Here is an 18382-nt window from a genome sequence, read left to right as displayed (position 1 = left end):
TAACTAAATCCAACAAAACGTGCGTGAGCTGATTTCAGTAATTTATTTTGCATCGAAAACCCGAATTGTTTGCAGCATTATTATAAATTTGACACCTGTGAGAAACATTTCTAATTTTTCTTCTTTGTGCTGAAATCCTTTATAATTGCTTGAAAAACTTATTGATTAAATTTTAATCAAAAGTAACTTGATGGAAAGTCTTATCTCAGCTTCACATTTCTATTGATTTGCAAATATTTTCGTAATCAATTCAATAATAAAATTTTGATTATTTTACGGTGTGTTGAGTGATTATTAATGATGCTTTAGGATCTGCTCTCCAATGGGTTCAAAGCAGGGAGTCGAACCTAACCCGAACCGGATTTTTGTAAACCGGTTTTGGTGCGATTTTGTCTGAACCTTAACCGGAACTGAACCGAAAATTTGAGTTAGCTTAAACCCTAATCGAACCAGAACCGGTTGAAAAAAGCGGTTCACTCCAGCATTACGTCATTGTTCGCATTGTGGTAAGTGAAGTTGTACGTAGCATGTTGATATCTTGGAGGCCACATTGTAGGCTACGGATGAATTATAGCCTATTCCGTAACACACGATCCACTATCATCGATGCTTTGGAGAGGAATTTTTTGACCAGTGTTGGATTTCAATAGTAGGCCTAGGCCTAATTTTATCGGACCCGAACCGGAACTTAACTTATAAAACCGGTGTTGAGACTATTTTTGTCGAAACCGAACCGTACCCGAACCAGAAATCATTGTTGTTGAACCGGAGCTAAACCGGAACTCTTAAGTTTCTTCGAACCCAAACCGGAACTGAACCAAATTTTGAAACAATCTTTGAACCAGAACCGGACCCGAACCGGAAAAATCAAACGGTTCGACTCCCTGGTTCAAAGACGAACGAGTAGGCAACCTTATCAAGGGAAATTGCACTAAATATATTAGTACTGAAAAAAATAAATGCAAAAAGATGATCAGTCCATTGTAAATTCGTCAAAGTTTTGACTAGTAGATTTATTGCAGCAGAGTTTTGACACCAGATCTACCTCTTTTTGAAACAAATGTGCAGCTGCGCTGTTGCTTGCACCATGCTTTAATTACAACCTATCAAGGATCAGGTTGATTAACTTGTGATGTTTTTGTTTCAAAGAATCGATAAAATTGCAGGACATCTACAGTCATTGCCCTCTAAACGCAACTTGATCAACTCTCTTTTTTTTTTCAAAGCATTTACTAAGCGACTGGCGCACTCTGCAGCCTAATCATTTTTCTTGTCGCCTCTGACGAAAACAGAGGTCCTGTCGGTGCAGATAAGTTTGGTCTGATTCATCTGTTTGCATCTTAGTAGGGACTAGGCAGGTTCAACTGTTATATCTTCTTATTTTAAATCATTTCAGATGCAAAAGTTTTTTTGTAGATCTTTTTAACCAATTTTCTCAAAAAACTTCAAAGTATTTTAATTGCGAAAACTATCGGTCGTAAAACTTTCGGAAATAATATATTTTGCGGTTCACGAATGAGGTGTTGAGACTAGAACAACCTGTTTAAACAGTACCATAAGCAGCTTTTAGCTTTTTTAGTTAATCAGTTTTTCATGATGGCAGAGCAGGCTATCTGATCGAAATAACTTGAAACTTATGTAACGAGTTCTTCATGTTACTAGACAATTTTATTACGTTTTCTACTGCTAGGCTACTATATTGGGCTACCTATATGCTTTGGTTTATTTCAACACCTGGTGTAAAGCAAAACATAGCCTATACTTAAATTTGCTGCTTTTACAAAACATTTAAATGTTAAACTGGCATTGTGAAATTTTAGTATGTGAATGATTGAAGTCAATTTTAGTCGAATTTTGGTTTAGCCTATAACTGTGGTAAAAAGTGTAGACTTTGATATTGTAAATAGCCTATTCACGTTTTAATTAGGCTGGAGCTACCAACAAGATTGATTTTTTTTCTCGTTTTTAAAGTATTTTGCACATTCGAGTGTTTCGTTTTCATTATTTTGTAAGTGCGAGTTGGGTGATTTTCCTGTTGATTTCAGCTCTGTGTTTAGCCAACTGTACCTATAGCTTTTCCGTATCGCTCAAAGATTCCCCATTTACCCACCGGGCCACCGGTAGCCTACTTGGTAGTATCACCGCAACGGTAATTTCAAAATGCTTCCAAAATATTTTTGATCTCCTTACCAAATTACTGAACTTAGTCGAAATGATTTTGAGTTTGACTTTAGAAAATTAAAAAAAAAAAATTTTCAGTTTACAGTTGGCCCATCGCACAAGCTTTGCTGGTAGTTTTAACTGTATAGGCTTATGTTTCAATTTTGGTAGTAAAACATTACTTTGGAGAAGGGGGTAATTTTAATTTCAACTTTAGTCCTGCTTTTACGATAAAATAGTACATTCTAAGACCTGCAGACATTTTTTTTTAAATTTTTGTCCAGACCCCCCTCTCCCACCCTTAAAATTACTTTTCGCGTAAAATTGCCTTGTATTGCATTAACGGATTTTTTGTTTACGGCATTTAAAGCGCAAATATTAGTTGCTTTTGTACCAAAACATGTTAATAATGTTGCAAGACAGCCGCAAACAGTTTTTTTGGTCTTGGTTCATCGTAAAACACAGGAAAGTGGTCATTTTGATTTGTGTGAGTGACTGCGTACATGTGCAAAAGCGTACCGAAAATATACATAGCCTAATCGTACTGACAAATCCACACTTGTGTGACGAAAGCTTCACAATACAATTGAATTTATCAATTTTACTTGTTTAGGCCTATACGCAAAACTGTCCAAAAGCTAGAGTAGACTACTGTAAAAACAATAAAAAAACCAGCATTTGCATTTCTACTGTAAGCTTTTGAACTTATTTTCACCCAGGGAAAATAGATATTCGCTCTGAAACATTCATTTTCATGACCAAATATTTAGTCATTGGGTCGGAGGAAGTGTTCCCGAAGTTGTAATGATAAATGTTGTTTTAAGTTTTTATTTGAATGAAATCCTGACGTTAAAAGTTACTTAAAACTTTCTGGAAAGGAGAATGTTCGATGCTCTGAAAGTTACGGATATGGAAATTAAGCACCTGACCCCCTCTATCCACAAGCTAAAAATTGAATTAATAATGACATCGTTTTATATATGCAGGCAACTGATGGCCGGCAGACGCCAAGCTCAAGAATAGAAAATCAATACATGCTGATAATTTTTCTGTTACATTAGTTGAACATTTGTTAGTGTCAATAAAACTCTAGAAAAATTACCGATATCTATTGTCAATACGTCATCACAACATGACGTGTTTTTGTGCCAAAATATTTTCGACAGATTCAAACCCTTTTTTATTGATTATATCGTCTCTTAATGGTTTCGTCAGACTTTGAAAGGGCAAATTGCGTAGTTCCAGTTTCGGCATAAGTAAACAGACAACTATGATATGGAACAATTTTCGTTTCAGGTTTGAAATTAAATTAATATAAGCCTTTGTTTATCAGCAAAAATGTAAACAGTTAGCGGCGTCTATTCTGCGAAAAACACCTTTCAGAATAAATGTTTACTCTCTCATCTAGCGTTATTGAACATAGCAATTCAAATCATAATATTGTTATGATTTATTGATTGTCACTTTACTGTGACTAAGGTCTTTTAGAGATAATTTTTAATCACCCAATTACCCGACTTATTCTCACTGCGTTATGCACGAAAGAACACAATCGGTTCTGGTTTTGAAGTGGTCGACCCGACCTGGAATCGATCTCAGATCTACCAGCACTAAAGCTAAAGGCGGTAATCACTCGGCCACTGAGCTGGGGCAATTCAAAAATAACTCTCCACTCTGACAAAACCTACCTCAAAAATGCGAACCCTATCGCATAGTTTAGTAGTGGTTAATGGGCATCTGCGCTTGATTGTTTGAGCAAATGTCAGCCAGATTTTCGGGACTACAAAACCCTTTAAGATCAATCTTAATGTTTTCGCAAACTTGCGAAATGTTGAGGATTTGAACCACCAATACCTGATATACAGTTTTTCAGTTCTTTTCCAGTTACAGATTCCTCATTAAAAGTGCACCGCAGCCTAAAGCCTGAATCAATCGATAGGAAAGCTGTTCATTCAGATGAGCGATCAAAAAAGCCGCAGCTGCTTTAACCATATTAGTAAAGGAGATTCAGGCGGCATTGACTGCTTTGGCTTGCGTTACATAACCGGTTTTCAATGTGTTTTTGCGTTGATTCATTCCCTTGTGCTTCTAAACTATTTTGACATTGACTAATGAAGTCTTAGTTCGATTGAGATGTTCTTGTACGCCGCTTTAAGCGAAAACATGGAAAATAAAATTATAGAAATCTTGAAGTGCAGGCAAACTAAAGCAGAAATGTAGAACAGAAAAAAAATGCCTGTAGTGAAGATGTCTAATTGACAGTCGTAGAATTACAGTAGCAAGGCAGTTACATTCGCTCAGCCTCAGACCTCCTCTGTTTCCGTAGAAAACTGCTGTTTATTATGCAAAAAGTCTTGGCTTTCATGTGATACACTGTTGTCAGCGCAGACTCAATAGCCTAAATGAAACATAAAAGTATGAGCACAAACTGGTTTGAAGGCAATTACTGAATTATTTGGACTTTCTAAGTATTGTCTGAGAGCAATTACTGAATTATTTCAACTTTTCTGAGTATTGTTTGATGTTTCGTAAGGTTTATAAATACAAAAAGTGACCCTTGACACACTATAGGTTGAAAAATGTTAGACAAGAATACGTAGGTATCTTTGAACAACCTTATACCAGATGGTTGTACCAAGTGAGACGAATTTACTCTACCATTAATTTCATGTTAAATGTTTTGAGCGCAAAAAGGAAATTCCAAAGCGGTTGTCATACGTTACGGTTAGGCTATAGTTTGAGTTTTTGCTAGCACAGGTTCATTGAACAAGACCATAATGATTACTTTGCATTTGAGAACCTGATGAAAATTTATATCAGCAACGTACTGTAGGCTGCTGTAGAAGCAGCAAAATCAAGGTCATGCGTTTATTCTAGTATGCGATGTCACATCAGGTGTAAAACGCTACATCAACTCAGTTTCTTTTTATTTCTGACCATCACAGTAAAAAAAAAATATGTTCCAAACACAGTAGAGATCGAAAAAGTAAAAAAACGCTAACGATGAAACCGAAATAAAAAATAAGCTCAACAGTTGTTAGGGTTTAGGCCTATATCGGACACCGACTTGTACTTGAAAGTACAACTTGGGTGAATTCGGTGAGAAGATAGTGTGAAAATTCTCCATTTTATTTGTCAACAATGAGAAATGTAAAACTATTTAGTTTGCACTTTGCAGTAAACCTAACTTACATTTTCTTAGTTGTGTGATTGTTGTGGTCAATACTATCACAGGCAAGTACAGGTAGGCTAGTACTTTTGAACCCGGCCCGGGTCCTTAAAATCATTCCTAAAAACCATCCCTGAAAAGTTTTCAAAGTGAGCATTTGAATAAAACTTGTGTTTTTTTAAGTGTGTTTGGATCCAACCTATATCTTTTAGACACAGTCCGTGCTTTTTGAAGGAAAACTACTTTTTTCCTTGCATTTTTAGTAAATATTTTGTTTTTCCAGGTGTCTTGTTCTGAGAGCCTAAAACTGTTTTGACACCAGGTCCGAAATACTTATTCCACAACCCTTTTTGTGGAGCTCGCTACTGAGTTGCATGTTCCTTTAATTTTATGACCAACATTTTCGTGTGATCAAATATCTCCCTTTAACATGAATATTAATGATGTCATCAACAATGCCATTATTATTTTATGATTGGCTTTATTTTTGCGTACGCGTACTAAGTTTAAGATGACAGAGAAGACAATTCCACAAAAAAAGTTTATACCAGAGTGCTGTGGTGGAATAACTTGTTAGCTGGCGTGGATATTCAGTAAGCTACTCGAGGAAAACCATTTGCCGCACAAGAGTTTTGAAAAATAGAATGGCGTTGGTACTGTTAAGAAAAAAGCTCTGGAATTTGTTTTAATATTGTAACTGTAGTAAGCAAGTATTATTATAAACGTAACGCTTTTTTTGAAGCGTAGGCTGCTAGAAGTTTTAAATGATGACCGATACCACTTTGCTTCCTTGTGCACTGTCAAAATGGTAGTTTGACCATAATCTATTTTTATTTTGAATTACCTTTGTGATTAATTTTCACATCAAAGTTGCTGTAATGGTTATTTTTGCTCAAATTGTACGTTGATTAATCGCAGCATGCAAACACATTTTCTACATATTGTATCTCCACGGCTTGCATGGATTAGTTTCTCATCGGTCGTTTGAGTTCAGGTGATACAAGTGAAATTTGTTGACTCTAATGTCAGTGTTCTGCTGCTTCGAACCGAGACAAAGAAAATCTCTTGCACTATGACGGGTGTAAGTGTTTGTCGTATAGTTATGTGATTCAGTAACCTATGGTTCAATTTTGAAAGCGAATACAATCTGGCGATTTTCTCAGATGCCAATGTTTTGGAACAACTAGACGGTAAAAACAACAATGCTATCAGTGCACATCTACATGTACTTTAACATAAACATGCAGCTTCCGAAATGAACATTTTTTGTGATATTTCAGACATTAATATATTAATTCAAGGTGATACATTACAACATTGCCGTTGTGCAGTCGGTTGATAACTGTAATAATTTTCCAACTTTGGGTTAATATTTGTATATCCAGCTATAAAAAAGTAAGTCTGTATGGAGTCATTATGACAAAAAAGAACTGGTTTACATAAACTTTAATAACCTTGCAAGACTGAGAAACCCTTTAGGATTACACTTACACCTTTGAAAACCAGATTGCCTGGTTGTTATTAAAAATGGCCAAGAGTCGTCTAACCACATGGAAAATATAAAAAGCAGCCAAGTGAAAAACTAATCAAGGGTCATAAACTAAGTTATAAACAAAAAATTGCACAAACGACAATATCGTTTGACGATTTCAAGTTGCTTAGTTGCTGTACGCATGTATGCAGGAAGAAAGCAATGATATTAGATAAACCAAGGTAGAAGTCACAAACAAGTGAAAGGATGATACAGTGATGCAATGTTTGAGGAAAATTTGTTCATGTAAGATCTGTCAGGAGACAAGCCACCGAACTCACAAACTGTCTTTATGCAAGTCCATAAAACTACCCGAATTTTGCTTAAAAATGCTCATGTTGTGAGGACGAATATTTTTTCATTCAATATCGGTGCAGATCTGGCTTTTCAGAAAACTTCAACACTCGCTGACAAGACTATCACTCAACATTGTTAAAGGTCAACTTTTGAAGACAACAGAAAAACCCATTTGTTGCGAAACGGCTGATGTGTTAAAAGATTTGCTTAATTATCTATTTTTGGTCTTGGTTTAAGTGGATTCTTGGCGGTTGTAAACTTGCAGGGTGAAAATAGAAATTGCTCATCTTATGTTTTCAACAATAAAAGAGAATAGTATCCAAGAAAACACTGGCTGTAAAAATAGTATTCCCATTGGATTGTCTCACGGTTAATTGCAATAAAGAAAAACGTGTGACAAACATACACTTGCACTGATTCAACGTATAAAAACTGGTTGTCAAAGAAAACATTAAGAGATTTTCTAGACAGGATTATCCGTTTGTAGTTTATGTCCAAACAGATTAAATTGCTTTCGTGAATTGTGTTAGCATTGACAGAGTCAGAAAAGTTTCTCAGGTAGTTGACGCAGTGTGTTACAGAGTTGTGTCATAGTTTCTGTGAGATTGGGACAATTTACTGTACACTGTGGTTTACAAAAGTAACATGTTACTTAAAAAGCACAGCAGTAGCAAATAGCCTACATTTCATCAATAGCATAGTTGGCAGAAGACTGGAAAACAACTTTGATACGTTTTAACTAGTCTATCTTTGTTTAGCCTACATTTTTTGTGTCAAAAATACAGTATTTTTTTTAAGGATCAGTAGCAACATGGTCAGTGGCTCCGTTTAGTCACACGGACATTTCTCTGGGCAAACTTTTGGTCACTTCAATGTGTTTAACTTGCAGCAGGTTAATAACGTAGTCAGATGACCACAAATCCTTTGAGTAAACTGTCTTGAGATAAAACTTGATTCCTTTTTTGTATGGAATCCAGTTTAGCCCTGCATTATATAATAAGGGCTGTTGAGTGAGAGCGTAAGTGTTACAACATTGCGACAAAACCTTCTCGTGCTTTAGTGGGGATAATATGATAATCCACGCCAGTGTCAGAAACTTACTTCAGCCAAAAGACACACACTTCCATTAACGTAGTGTGAACTTTGCCGCGCAAAATTAGGTCAGTCATAATTATCAAATTTAACCAAAGGGCCTTTGTCGTAAATGCTGTACTTTTCATGCAACATGCATTTTGCGTAAAACTGGCACAACATCATTCTGTGAGTCATGGATGCAAGACGCAAGTTGTTCGACATTACCTGTTATCGAGTTCGAAAGTATTTTCAACAAGTAGGTCTATAATTGCATTGCGAGAAGCTAAACCAGGCGTATTTTAAAGTAGACTGTAGTGCTGTAAACCTAGATATACAGAATAAACGTGAATTAAAAGTAAACCTACTCATGTAAGCTATGTCAAAGTAAAGTGTTTCAAGCAAAAGTAAAATTTGTTGTTAAAGGTGTTCAGAACAAATTGTGTTTAGACAACGCGCAACAAATGCTAAGTTCCAACCGAAACCAAAGCAACAGAGTTTACGTTGAAGCAACATTTCATACGGTTTTTGTTTCAAACGCCTCCCTGCGTTACCTCAGACAGCAAATCAGTTGTCTGCGGACATTAAATCAATGTAAAAAAACAACTGATTTGCTCTTAGGGACACTGATGATTTGCTTGTGGTGTGTCGCGATGTCTTGGAGCGCTTCTGGCTTGTGCTGCCTAAAAAAACATCTTAGAAAAGTACATTGGTAAACTAATCTAGATTTTCTTCGACAAATCTCACACATTGGTAACTGTTTCAATCATTATGTAACTTAATGACGACATTCTCAGCAGTCAGCTTAACGCTGAGTGCTCAGTGCTCACCCCATCAGCGAGCAGTGCCTGTGGCTTCTCAATCATGAAAAGCACAAGGCAAGAAATATGCCTTTTGATTGGCAATATGCATAATTGTTTATGTTTCAATTAGTGTTGAGTGTAACAATTTATGTTAAATTGAAAGCCTCCACCTGTCGTATTAGCGTTTGGTTCTTGTTATGTAAATAAAGTATTCATTATGTTTCTTTTTTTGTTTTGTTTTTTATTAGGAGCCGCAATGGTTTCACCATTTAGAAAATTAACTGAAGTGTAATTTTTGCGAAGCCTACCGCTGCGCGTTGCCACATAACTAATGCAAGCTTTGTACTGTGACTAAGTAATAATAATATTTACTGTATGTCGTGTCAAATACACAGTGCAAATTATGCTCTCAAGCACAGAGTTCGATAAATTTCAACCCTTCCTGTTAGAGTAGCATATTGTTACTTCTTTTGTGCTGCTTAATGATAACATTAGGTGAAAACAAAGTCTACTTCTTGAATGCAACTCACGTAAGCCTTGTGTAATCGGATCTGCATTGCAGTCATGTGGTAACTGTTTCAAGTGAAGAAAAATTGCCATAATTTGGAGTATTTTTTGCATGTCAAAACTTTAGTTTATACCATAATCTTTGAGGGTGGTGTGAAACTACGTCATTGAGTCATGAGACTGCTTGTGATGACTCAAGTGAAACTTAGCAGAGTTAATACCAAAAAATCGCCGGATAAAAGTTACTCAATTTGTCACTTCGAGAATTTCGTTGTTTACATAAGAAGAATTCCTAAAAATTTGTCAAGTCTAACTTCTGTTGTGCAATCTCTTTTACAAAACGCAGTATGGCAGCCTCAGTTTCTCTGCTGCTAGTTGTTGGAATCATTTACCTATTCATATAAAAGACGTAGAAAATATGTTTTTCTTTGCTGTTGTCAGGTACAGCATGTAGAAGCATGGTTTTTATTGGGAATGTGGCGCTATACAAATACTTTTGTTAGTGACTTCTAATACCGAAGACATATTAAGACAAAAATAAGTTATGCAGCATTACAAGAATTGTAAGCCGGCTTCGAAAATTGAATGTAAGACATTTTCAAAATGTAGGGAAGGGCAGTATAGGTCCTATGTTTATTTTTCGATAGACCATTTTATTGGCTGTGTGTTACCATAGAATAATGAACTTTGCAATTTCTGATGTCGTGATAGGTTAAGAGCGTAATTTTTTTTATTGTTTTATAGAATTTGTTTTAGTTTTGTGACATAGCCGTTATTGCAGATTAAGGTTTGTAAAGTTACCCAATACACTGTTTGTAACATACAGTAGATTAGGAGGAACCAATCGCCAAAAGGTAAGAGCAATTTTAGTGCTACTGTTGAATAGATACCTTTTTCATTTATTTATCCTAATAATTAATTAATCCAAAAAACAAGCAAAATGGATGGGGTTATTCCAAGTTTCAATCTTCAGCTAATGTGAACAAAAGAAAGGCTAATTGTCTGAACTTCTGAAGACAAATAACGTTGAACACTTTTCTTCGTGAATTGAAGTGCGTATGATCGTAAATTCCTATATGATGTAATTGCAGATTCCAAAATGTTTTGAAATGATCAATCAATTTTTTAGGCTTTTTTATGATCATCTTGTAGCCTGGATATCGACTGACCAAGTGCAACCACTTTACGTCTTACAAATTACTTATTCATTGATTTTATGGGACTCAGTGCGACATGACATTCTCATGTTGCGCTTGGCAATAAAGTTAAATATCTTCTTTTGTGATGACACAACATACAAACCTGTCTTCAAGTTCATTATTCTGGACCGCAAAATTGCATTTTAAAGATGTAGAAGTAACGTAGGCTTGAAACTTCTTTGCATGCCACTTTAATTAATATGTCAACATCGTTAAAGCTTAATGAAGACACAGGTTAAATTTTTTTTTTTTCAAGAACTGTGCTTGCAGTCAAAATGTTGTTTCAGCTGCCACTACTCTATAGTCTAGTATTTATGGTGTCTTTGTTCTTTTTTTCCTAGGAGATCAGTGTTCGATTAAGTGCATTGTCTTAAGCTAGAGTATGTCACTCCAGTGGCCTGCAAAACGTTTTCACTTACGACATAGGCTGGACATAGGCTACATACCACATGTAGAAAACTTTCCAAGCACGATCGCACAACTCGACCAAAACCGTTAGTGGAACCTAGAAGTGAAAGAAACACAAAACAAAGTTTTACTTTTTCCATAAGCGCAATAACAAACCCAATACAAATTAACAAAAGACAGACTACTGATGAAATATAGGCCACAGAAAGCATATAAACTAATGAAATAAGAAATGTTAGATCAGCGTTTCCCTGTACTTCGCATAGTATGGTCTCATGGGACATCGTTACGAAGCATTGCAGCAGTAGCGCACCACAGGCAGAACATGTTGTTGGATGAAACGGAAATATTCTTAGTTGATACTCTGCAAAGAAATTCCATTCCATGCACATCATGTTTTTGTTATTTCATTCGTGAATCTTCTATCGCATAGCCTACTTTTTGCCGTTAATTAAAGTGGCCTCTGTCTACGAATATCGGCAGTGATCTCAGAGTTTTCCATAAACATGTATGAAGAGGCAAAGTTAAAACAAAAAATATTAAGATTTGAAAGATTTTATATCCCAAATTTTCAATTCTATACCGGTTCTTGGAAAGTTTCCATATCATATGCTGAAACTTATCCACCTTTCCATCTTCAATTCCATGACATGCCTGGACCCAGGGCTGCAGCCAGACCGATTGTTTTGAAATCAATACAATGGGAGCAACAATAAAAATAAAAAAAGCTTGTACATTTATAACACGCCTTTTATTTTCACCAATAAAATTTTAAAACAAACAACAAAACCAAATCTCAGCTGGGCCTTTTACGATCTCAGGCTGACGATGGCCTTGCCTTGATCTCAAATATATTTCTTGCAGATCAGGGTAAAAATGAGCAAATACCGTCGGTATAACCGATACCACACCAATGCCGTCTTAAAACCGATATAACCGATACATTACTTAAGAAATGTTATGATTGAAAACGGCCAGGTTCTAAAGGACTTTTAGTGTTGGATTGTTGAGTGAGAAAAGCGATAAAACTAAACTAATTAATTAATATTCTCGTATATTTGCAGACTTTGCAGAAAAGTCGGTATGCCTGAAAGAAAGGGCCACTTTGCACCGCAAAACAATTTCTTGGATACCATTGCACGCAGATTTGACGGAACACGTAGGTTATGTGATATGTTTATTTTTCATGGATACTTTATTAACATAGATTTGATTACACATTTAAAAAATGGATTTTTCTTTCGCTATATAGCAATTAAACTAAAATGATTTATTGATTTTCCTAATTATTATACTAGTTATCTGAAATATTTAATTGTTAGCATTGATTTGTTTAATTGCCTGTTGTATTATGGAGGGGGTCAAGCTTTGAGAGCATCGAATATTTTAGTCTGGTTCGCACTACACTACAACAAAGATGAGCAACTTGCATATCAGGTTCAAAGCGTTTTTCTGATTCATCTGGCCACAAGCAGTTCTAGAAATATTTCTAACAACCGTAGCCATGCTAACAACCACGAAACGGGCATGTTCAGCTACAACTAGGAAATAAGTAGCAAATTATAATGTTTTGCACTATTCAAGCCCACGCGTCAAGTTTGAAAATGTCGCTAACTTGCTGGTTAATACTTTGACCTTTATCTGCTGTAAAGTTGGCAAGATTATTCTCGAAGTAAAAAAAAGTTGTGTACATTGTAGCTGCGGTAGCCTACGTTATAGATGTAATGACAAGGAAATGTATTTGGTAAAGTTTCAAAAAAATTTATTTGTTTTTCATCTTTTGCAGTATGTGTCTTTATTTTTAGCTACAGATTTCATTACATTTTTCATCATGAGCAAGTCAATAGTCAATACCATTTACACAATACACCAAAAGGGTCATTAGCGTTAATGGATAGGGTGGCTAATTTATAGGCACGATTTATGGAACCATCGTTATTCCAGATTAAATGTGTGTACTTTTCTAATGCCTTTCCTTTGATAAATGCGATCGACTTTTTCGAGGGTGAGTACCCTAATGAGTATTCTAGAAAATGTTGGACACTTGTCAAATGACAGATGGTCATTTCGTGATCTTCCAGCACGTGCTTGTTTTAAATGTGCTGCGAAAATAAGGATTATAGTTTCCTAAAAACAAAGTTTAAATTTTCGTCATGGTGTTATTTGAATAGATTGGTTAGCTCAACAAAAAAGATTAGTCCAGATTATTTCAATGTATGTTAGCACAAATTGGTCAATAAAATATTAATCATCTCTTGATTACGTCCACAATGTGTAGTGCGCTTTTCAAAGGTTTATTTAAATGTCAGCGGGAGGTTTTAATTTCTTTGTTTTAATGCAAATTGATGTTTCCACCTATCTAAGTTGTCGTAATTTATATATTGGAGGTAGGGTGGGACTCATCTAGGAGGTCAAGCCCCCTAAAAAAAATTTGTTTCTTATAAAAAATTATGTTGATACTAAAAATGACATTTTAATTTATGCTATCTTTATTTTCTCTAATTTCAGTTTGCTCCCATGAAAAATTATTGCTCTTCTGCCGTAATGGTTTCACCCCGACTCCAAGTGGAAGTCGTGACCTTATAAACCGTTTGTTAACTTTTCATTTGGTTGCATTTCACGTTAAGAAAGCGTCACAAAATCTGAAATTAATGCAAAAACAACTCTTCGACTTTGTATGTATGTAGACTTCTCTCTTGGGGAGTGTTCAATGCGCTAAAAATCAAAACCACGATCAATTATGAACCCCTTTATATCTCCGTCTATTTTTGTCTTAAATGGCTCACTGGCAAATCATGTCAAGTGAACCACAATAAGCAATTTAAAAATTTTATTCCCAAAAGAATATAGACGTAAACTTTGTGTTCGTTGAACATTAATTGGCTTTGAGAAGTCGCTTGTAGTTTACGCGAGGAAATATACTTGCTTCAGCACCTATTTGAAATGAGTGAATCATATCAATGCCCAAAGGGACTATTACACAAATATGTATTTTTAAATGTGATTTAAATTGGAGCAACTTTAAATAGCCTACAGCAGATGTTTCGATGTATGTCAGCAATTCGTTGACGATTTCTTTTTATTTAAGCTTAAAAAAAATGAAAGTTCAACTCTCGTGGTGATTCTCTGTTTTTGTATGAGGTGTAGCCTACTTTGTTCATCCTTGTACTGTAAGTGATTGCAACTGCAAGCCTGGTCAACAAAGCTCGTCGCCTATTGTCACTTGATATAGTTAGACAAGCACTTCAACGTGACGTCAGTATTCCACAACGAAATCGTTTTGCGTCGCGTGGTTTAGGTTTGCTTTAAGTAATTGCGCCAAAGCTTCATACAAAGCCTTACGTTTTGACAACATATTAATTAATAACAAAAAACTAACACATTGTTCTTCAAAAATGTCGGAGAAGTCACATCCCTCATTTGCTACGCTTGCTTTCCAATAGGGGTAAACGGTTATGCCAGAGACGAAAAAATCAATACTGGAACAACCGACTCATTTCGAGAAGACAAAATTTTGAACATTAAAAAGTTACATTGCGTTTTATCAATTGTGATCAACAACAAAAAAATTGGTTGTTCTGTGTGTTCTATCGTAACGATTATTGCTTGTGCTTGAAAGATTTCCATTTGTTATCAATTTTCAACTAGAAATTAAAACGCATTGTTAATTTTTTTAATGTTGAATTGCAACGTTTTCACTCATTTGTTTATGATGACCAACAAAACTTTTACATTTGTTTAACATTTGCCCACAAGTTAACATAGATTTTATTGATGCTTCAAATCCGGAATAATGTTTTCTACTTATTATATTAAACCCGTTTGAACAATTTAAAAAAAATACAAGCACACACAATCAATGAAGCCGTATTACAAGATGGTTTGACATGTAGTACAACACTTAAGCTGAGTGCTTAGATAGAAATCAATATCTTAACCAATGCTGAAGAATGGACGCAGCTTGTAGCTATGGATTTGATGAATGGCCGTTTTAAACATTAGCGTTTTATTGATTAATTTTACGAATTGCTCTGAACATTTTTTTATACAAAGAGTTTCACAAGCAACTTGTTTTGTGTAAATGTGTAAAAGATTTGAAGCTTTCGTCCGGGTGTTGCTAACTTTGCAGTACACTTGATCTTACTGTTGGTGTTCAATTGAATAACTAAGCTATGAGCTACTTGGACTTCGTTGCCAAACAGGCTTCTATGAAAGTTTATGCCAATGGGCAAGATTGATTGATTGAATCTTTGTCCTCTGACTGGGAAAGCTTCTTGTAGAGCTTAATCCTGGCAGTTTCGCATACTTGTAGAGGCTTTGAATCACTGATCGACGCAGGCCCGGTCATCGAGATTGACAGAGTGAAGTTTCCGATTGTTGAAGTCTTGTTGCCGGGGAATTATTCCATCCATTAGATGCCGCTGAATGGAGAGCAGTCCGTGCGTTGCTCAAGCGCACGCCCCGAGAGTCGAACCAGCGCCGCTTGATCTTGAAGCTTCTTCGTTCCAGAAGTGACGCGCTAACCAATTGAGCTATCGGGGCTAAGACAAAGCTATCAGTTGATTTTGGCAAAATACATCTGCAATACATCATACACATTCATTTTAAAACCAACACAGGTTGTTTTGTAAGCGTTTCATTTTGACTGGCTCTTTTCAATGTTCAGTTGATGATTTGCAGTTTGTAGAAAGGATTTTTTTAACAAAACAACAGCGTTTTTTCGCTACCATTAATTAAACTTTTATCAAAATCACAAAAATTATGTAGCAATAGGATTATCCTTAACTTAACAAAAGTACTTTATATTACAAAATAAAATCCACAAAAGCATGATGAGAAATCTTTATATTCTATGGATTAATAACACTGGTCTACACGATTTTTGCGGCATGAACTTTGAAAACTGATTTAAAGTAATTTTGGGGTGCTGAATCCGAATCTGACCTCAGATTTTGCCTATCACGTCAGGTTTGTAAGAAATAATTACAACAAATTGTTACTTTTGTCAAAAGTGGAAAATTTGACGTTGCGTTTTTTGCACATACACATTGTGCTATATCCAGAAATCCAGGCCATGTGGTACATAAGTAGCTGAAATACACCCACCAACTACAATTTTGATACCCATTTGGTTTCTAAGCAACATTATTAACAAGGCAGTAATAACAAGCTAAAAGTGTAACTGACCCCTCTCCCCGTCAATGTTTTGCATGAAACCACAAAGATTTAAGCAGACCTATGGCGATGCTTGTTCAGTAACTTTATTTAAGCTGTTTTGGCCTGTCTAAAACTAACCTTTTGTTATAGCACTGCATATATTGGTAGTAAACGAAACGCCAAATCTTTCACTTTTGGCAAAAATCAAGTAGGCTATTTTTGTTATCATATCTCAAAAATTTGATGTGATTGTAAAAATCCGAGTTCAGATTCGGATTCAGCACCCCAAAATTACCTGAAATCAGTTGTCAAAGTCCAAACAGCAAAAAAAAATTTTTTTTGTTGACCAGTGTAATGCAGCGAAATTTACCATGATGAAAAATATCTATATATGCATTATAGATAGCAACTTTCTCTTGGGAAATGCATTATATCCGGAAGCCTATCCCATCGTTTACTGTTCAGATGGCTTCTGCGAGCTCACTGGGTTTTATCGGTCACAGGTGGGCATGGCTGTGCATAATTTCAAAACACTATGTTAAATAACAATACTATTAGTAAGCATGCAGGTGCATACTCTCAATCATTGTTTTGGCGATCACTCTCTCATTACAGTCCGGGGAAACTTCGCCAAACTGGCAAGGTAAAAAGATATATGTTCGGCCCTAAAGGTTTACATAACGAGGTGTCTGTGTTCACTTTTCTGAGTCTGATATATTATTGCTCATTGTCATTACTGGTGATGATGCGATGGATAAAGAGCGTCTGTTTGTAACTGCTGCAACCTATTTCTGGAATAGGCTACGATCTTAAAACGAACCAGACCTGTAGCACTGCTTGGAATAGTGGAAAAGGGTTGCTGCAACCATCCATGGCCAATTGGCCATGACTCACCCCTTTCTGCGTGGTTGAACACATATATTACTTTTGTACAATATTGTGAAGTACAATAGAAAGTTAGTTTGTTAGGCTATAAAAATTTAACATATTGCATTGTTCAGCTGATGCAGATGCCTTGTTCATGCCCTTTCTTGTATGGAAAAGACACGAGTCGACATAGCAAAAGCAAAATAAAGCTGGCTATTAAAGAAAAAAAGGAATTCAAAGGAAAATTGATTTTGTACAAGAAAAACAGTACGCAATTTCATAATGCAAGCAACGTATAATTTCAAATATTACAAATTTTAAATTAACTTAAGACATTAGGTTTATAATTGCTTCAAATTTGCTACTGAAAGCTTTTTGTAATGTGTTTCTTTTAATACAATTTATTTTAGCACAAATTAAAGCTCTTAAACTTATGACTGGAAATAATTTTGTCGTGTTCTTTATGTGAGCCAATCAGTTTTCTCTCTACATCTTTTAAGTATGCATTGTATGTTTAGACACCACAGACCCAAAACAGTTTCTTAATAACTGTACATTAAAATTTTACCAGACTTATTAATAAGTTGTTTTTTTTATGTACTTTTTTGTAGAAGAGCCTTTTCATTGCTTCCTCGATATAGTTCCAATCAAGAATGATAAAGAAGAAGTAGTTTGGTTTTTGATTTCCCACAAAAATATTCCGATGCCGGAAAGCAATGATTCATTTAGAAACAGCTTGACCTCTCTAGACAGCAACTTCTCAACAGGTAAATTTTGGGATGAGAATTATAGCTTGATTAATCTTATTACTTTGTTTTCTCGGTGTTGTTTTGGGTATATATTAATGCTGTTAGTTTTTTTTTATTTCTAAGTTTATTTCTAAGTCTTAAGGTAAAGAATCCTTCTCTGAATTTATAAATGTTTGTTTAGAAACTTATGCATTGTGCTATATTAAAAAACTAGTCTCTGTTTTCTCTCATCAGTCAGCACTGAAGTATAAATTTAAGGTAACGCTTTTGTGTATTAGGTATATGTTATGCTACTATTTGTATTCTACACTCTACAGCACCAATGGAAGAATAAAACTGATCAATGTATATGTAAGCTTATTATGTAAACACAACTTGTGTAACAGTTACACATCGGTGGTCAACTGGTGATCCATCTGCACGTAGAGAAAGTTTAACTTTGGAGATAACTGTTCATTCGTTAA

At 35.4% G+C, this 18382-nt stretch overlaps 1 protein-coding gene across 1 annotated transcript in view; it reads left to right on the top strand.

Annotated features, from left to right (window-relative positions):
* Window positions 1-12228: 12228 nt before the first annotated feature.
* Window positions 12229-18382, top strand: part of LOC145768891 (uncharacterized) — a 33018-nt gene continuing 26864 nt past the window's right edge. Inside the window, exons 1-4 of the mRNA XM_082580497.1 lie at window positions 12229-12304; window positions 16705-16805; window positions 17304-17436; window positions 17781-17936. Coding sequence (XP_082436623.1) covers window positions 12229-12304; window positions 16705-16805; window positions 17304-17436; window positions 17781-17936 — 466 coding nt within the window. The remainder of the gene's footprint in view (window positions 12305-16704; window positions 16806-17303; window positions 17437-17780; window positions 17937-18382) is intronic.

Source organism: Aplidium turbinatum, chromosome 4 (genome assembly GCF_918807975.1).
Source record: "Aplidium turbinatum chromosome 4, kaAplTurb1.1, whole genome shotgun sequence".
Lineage (NCBI taxonomy): Eukaryota > Metazoa > Chordata > Ascidiacea > Aplousobranchia > Polyclinidae > Aplidium > Aplidium turbinatum.
This window is presented reverse-complemented; position numbering and strand designations above follow the sequence as displayed.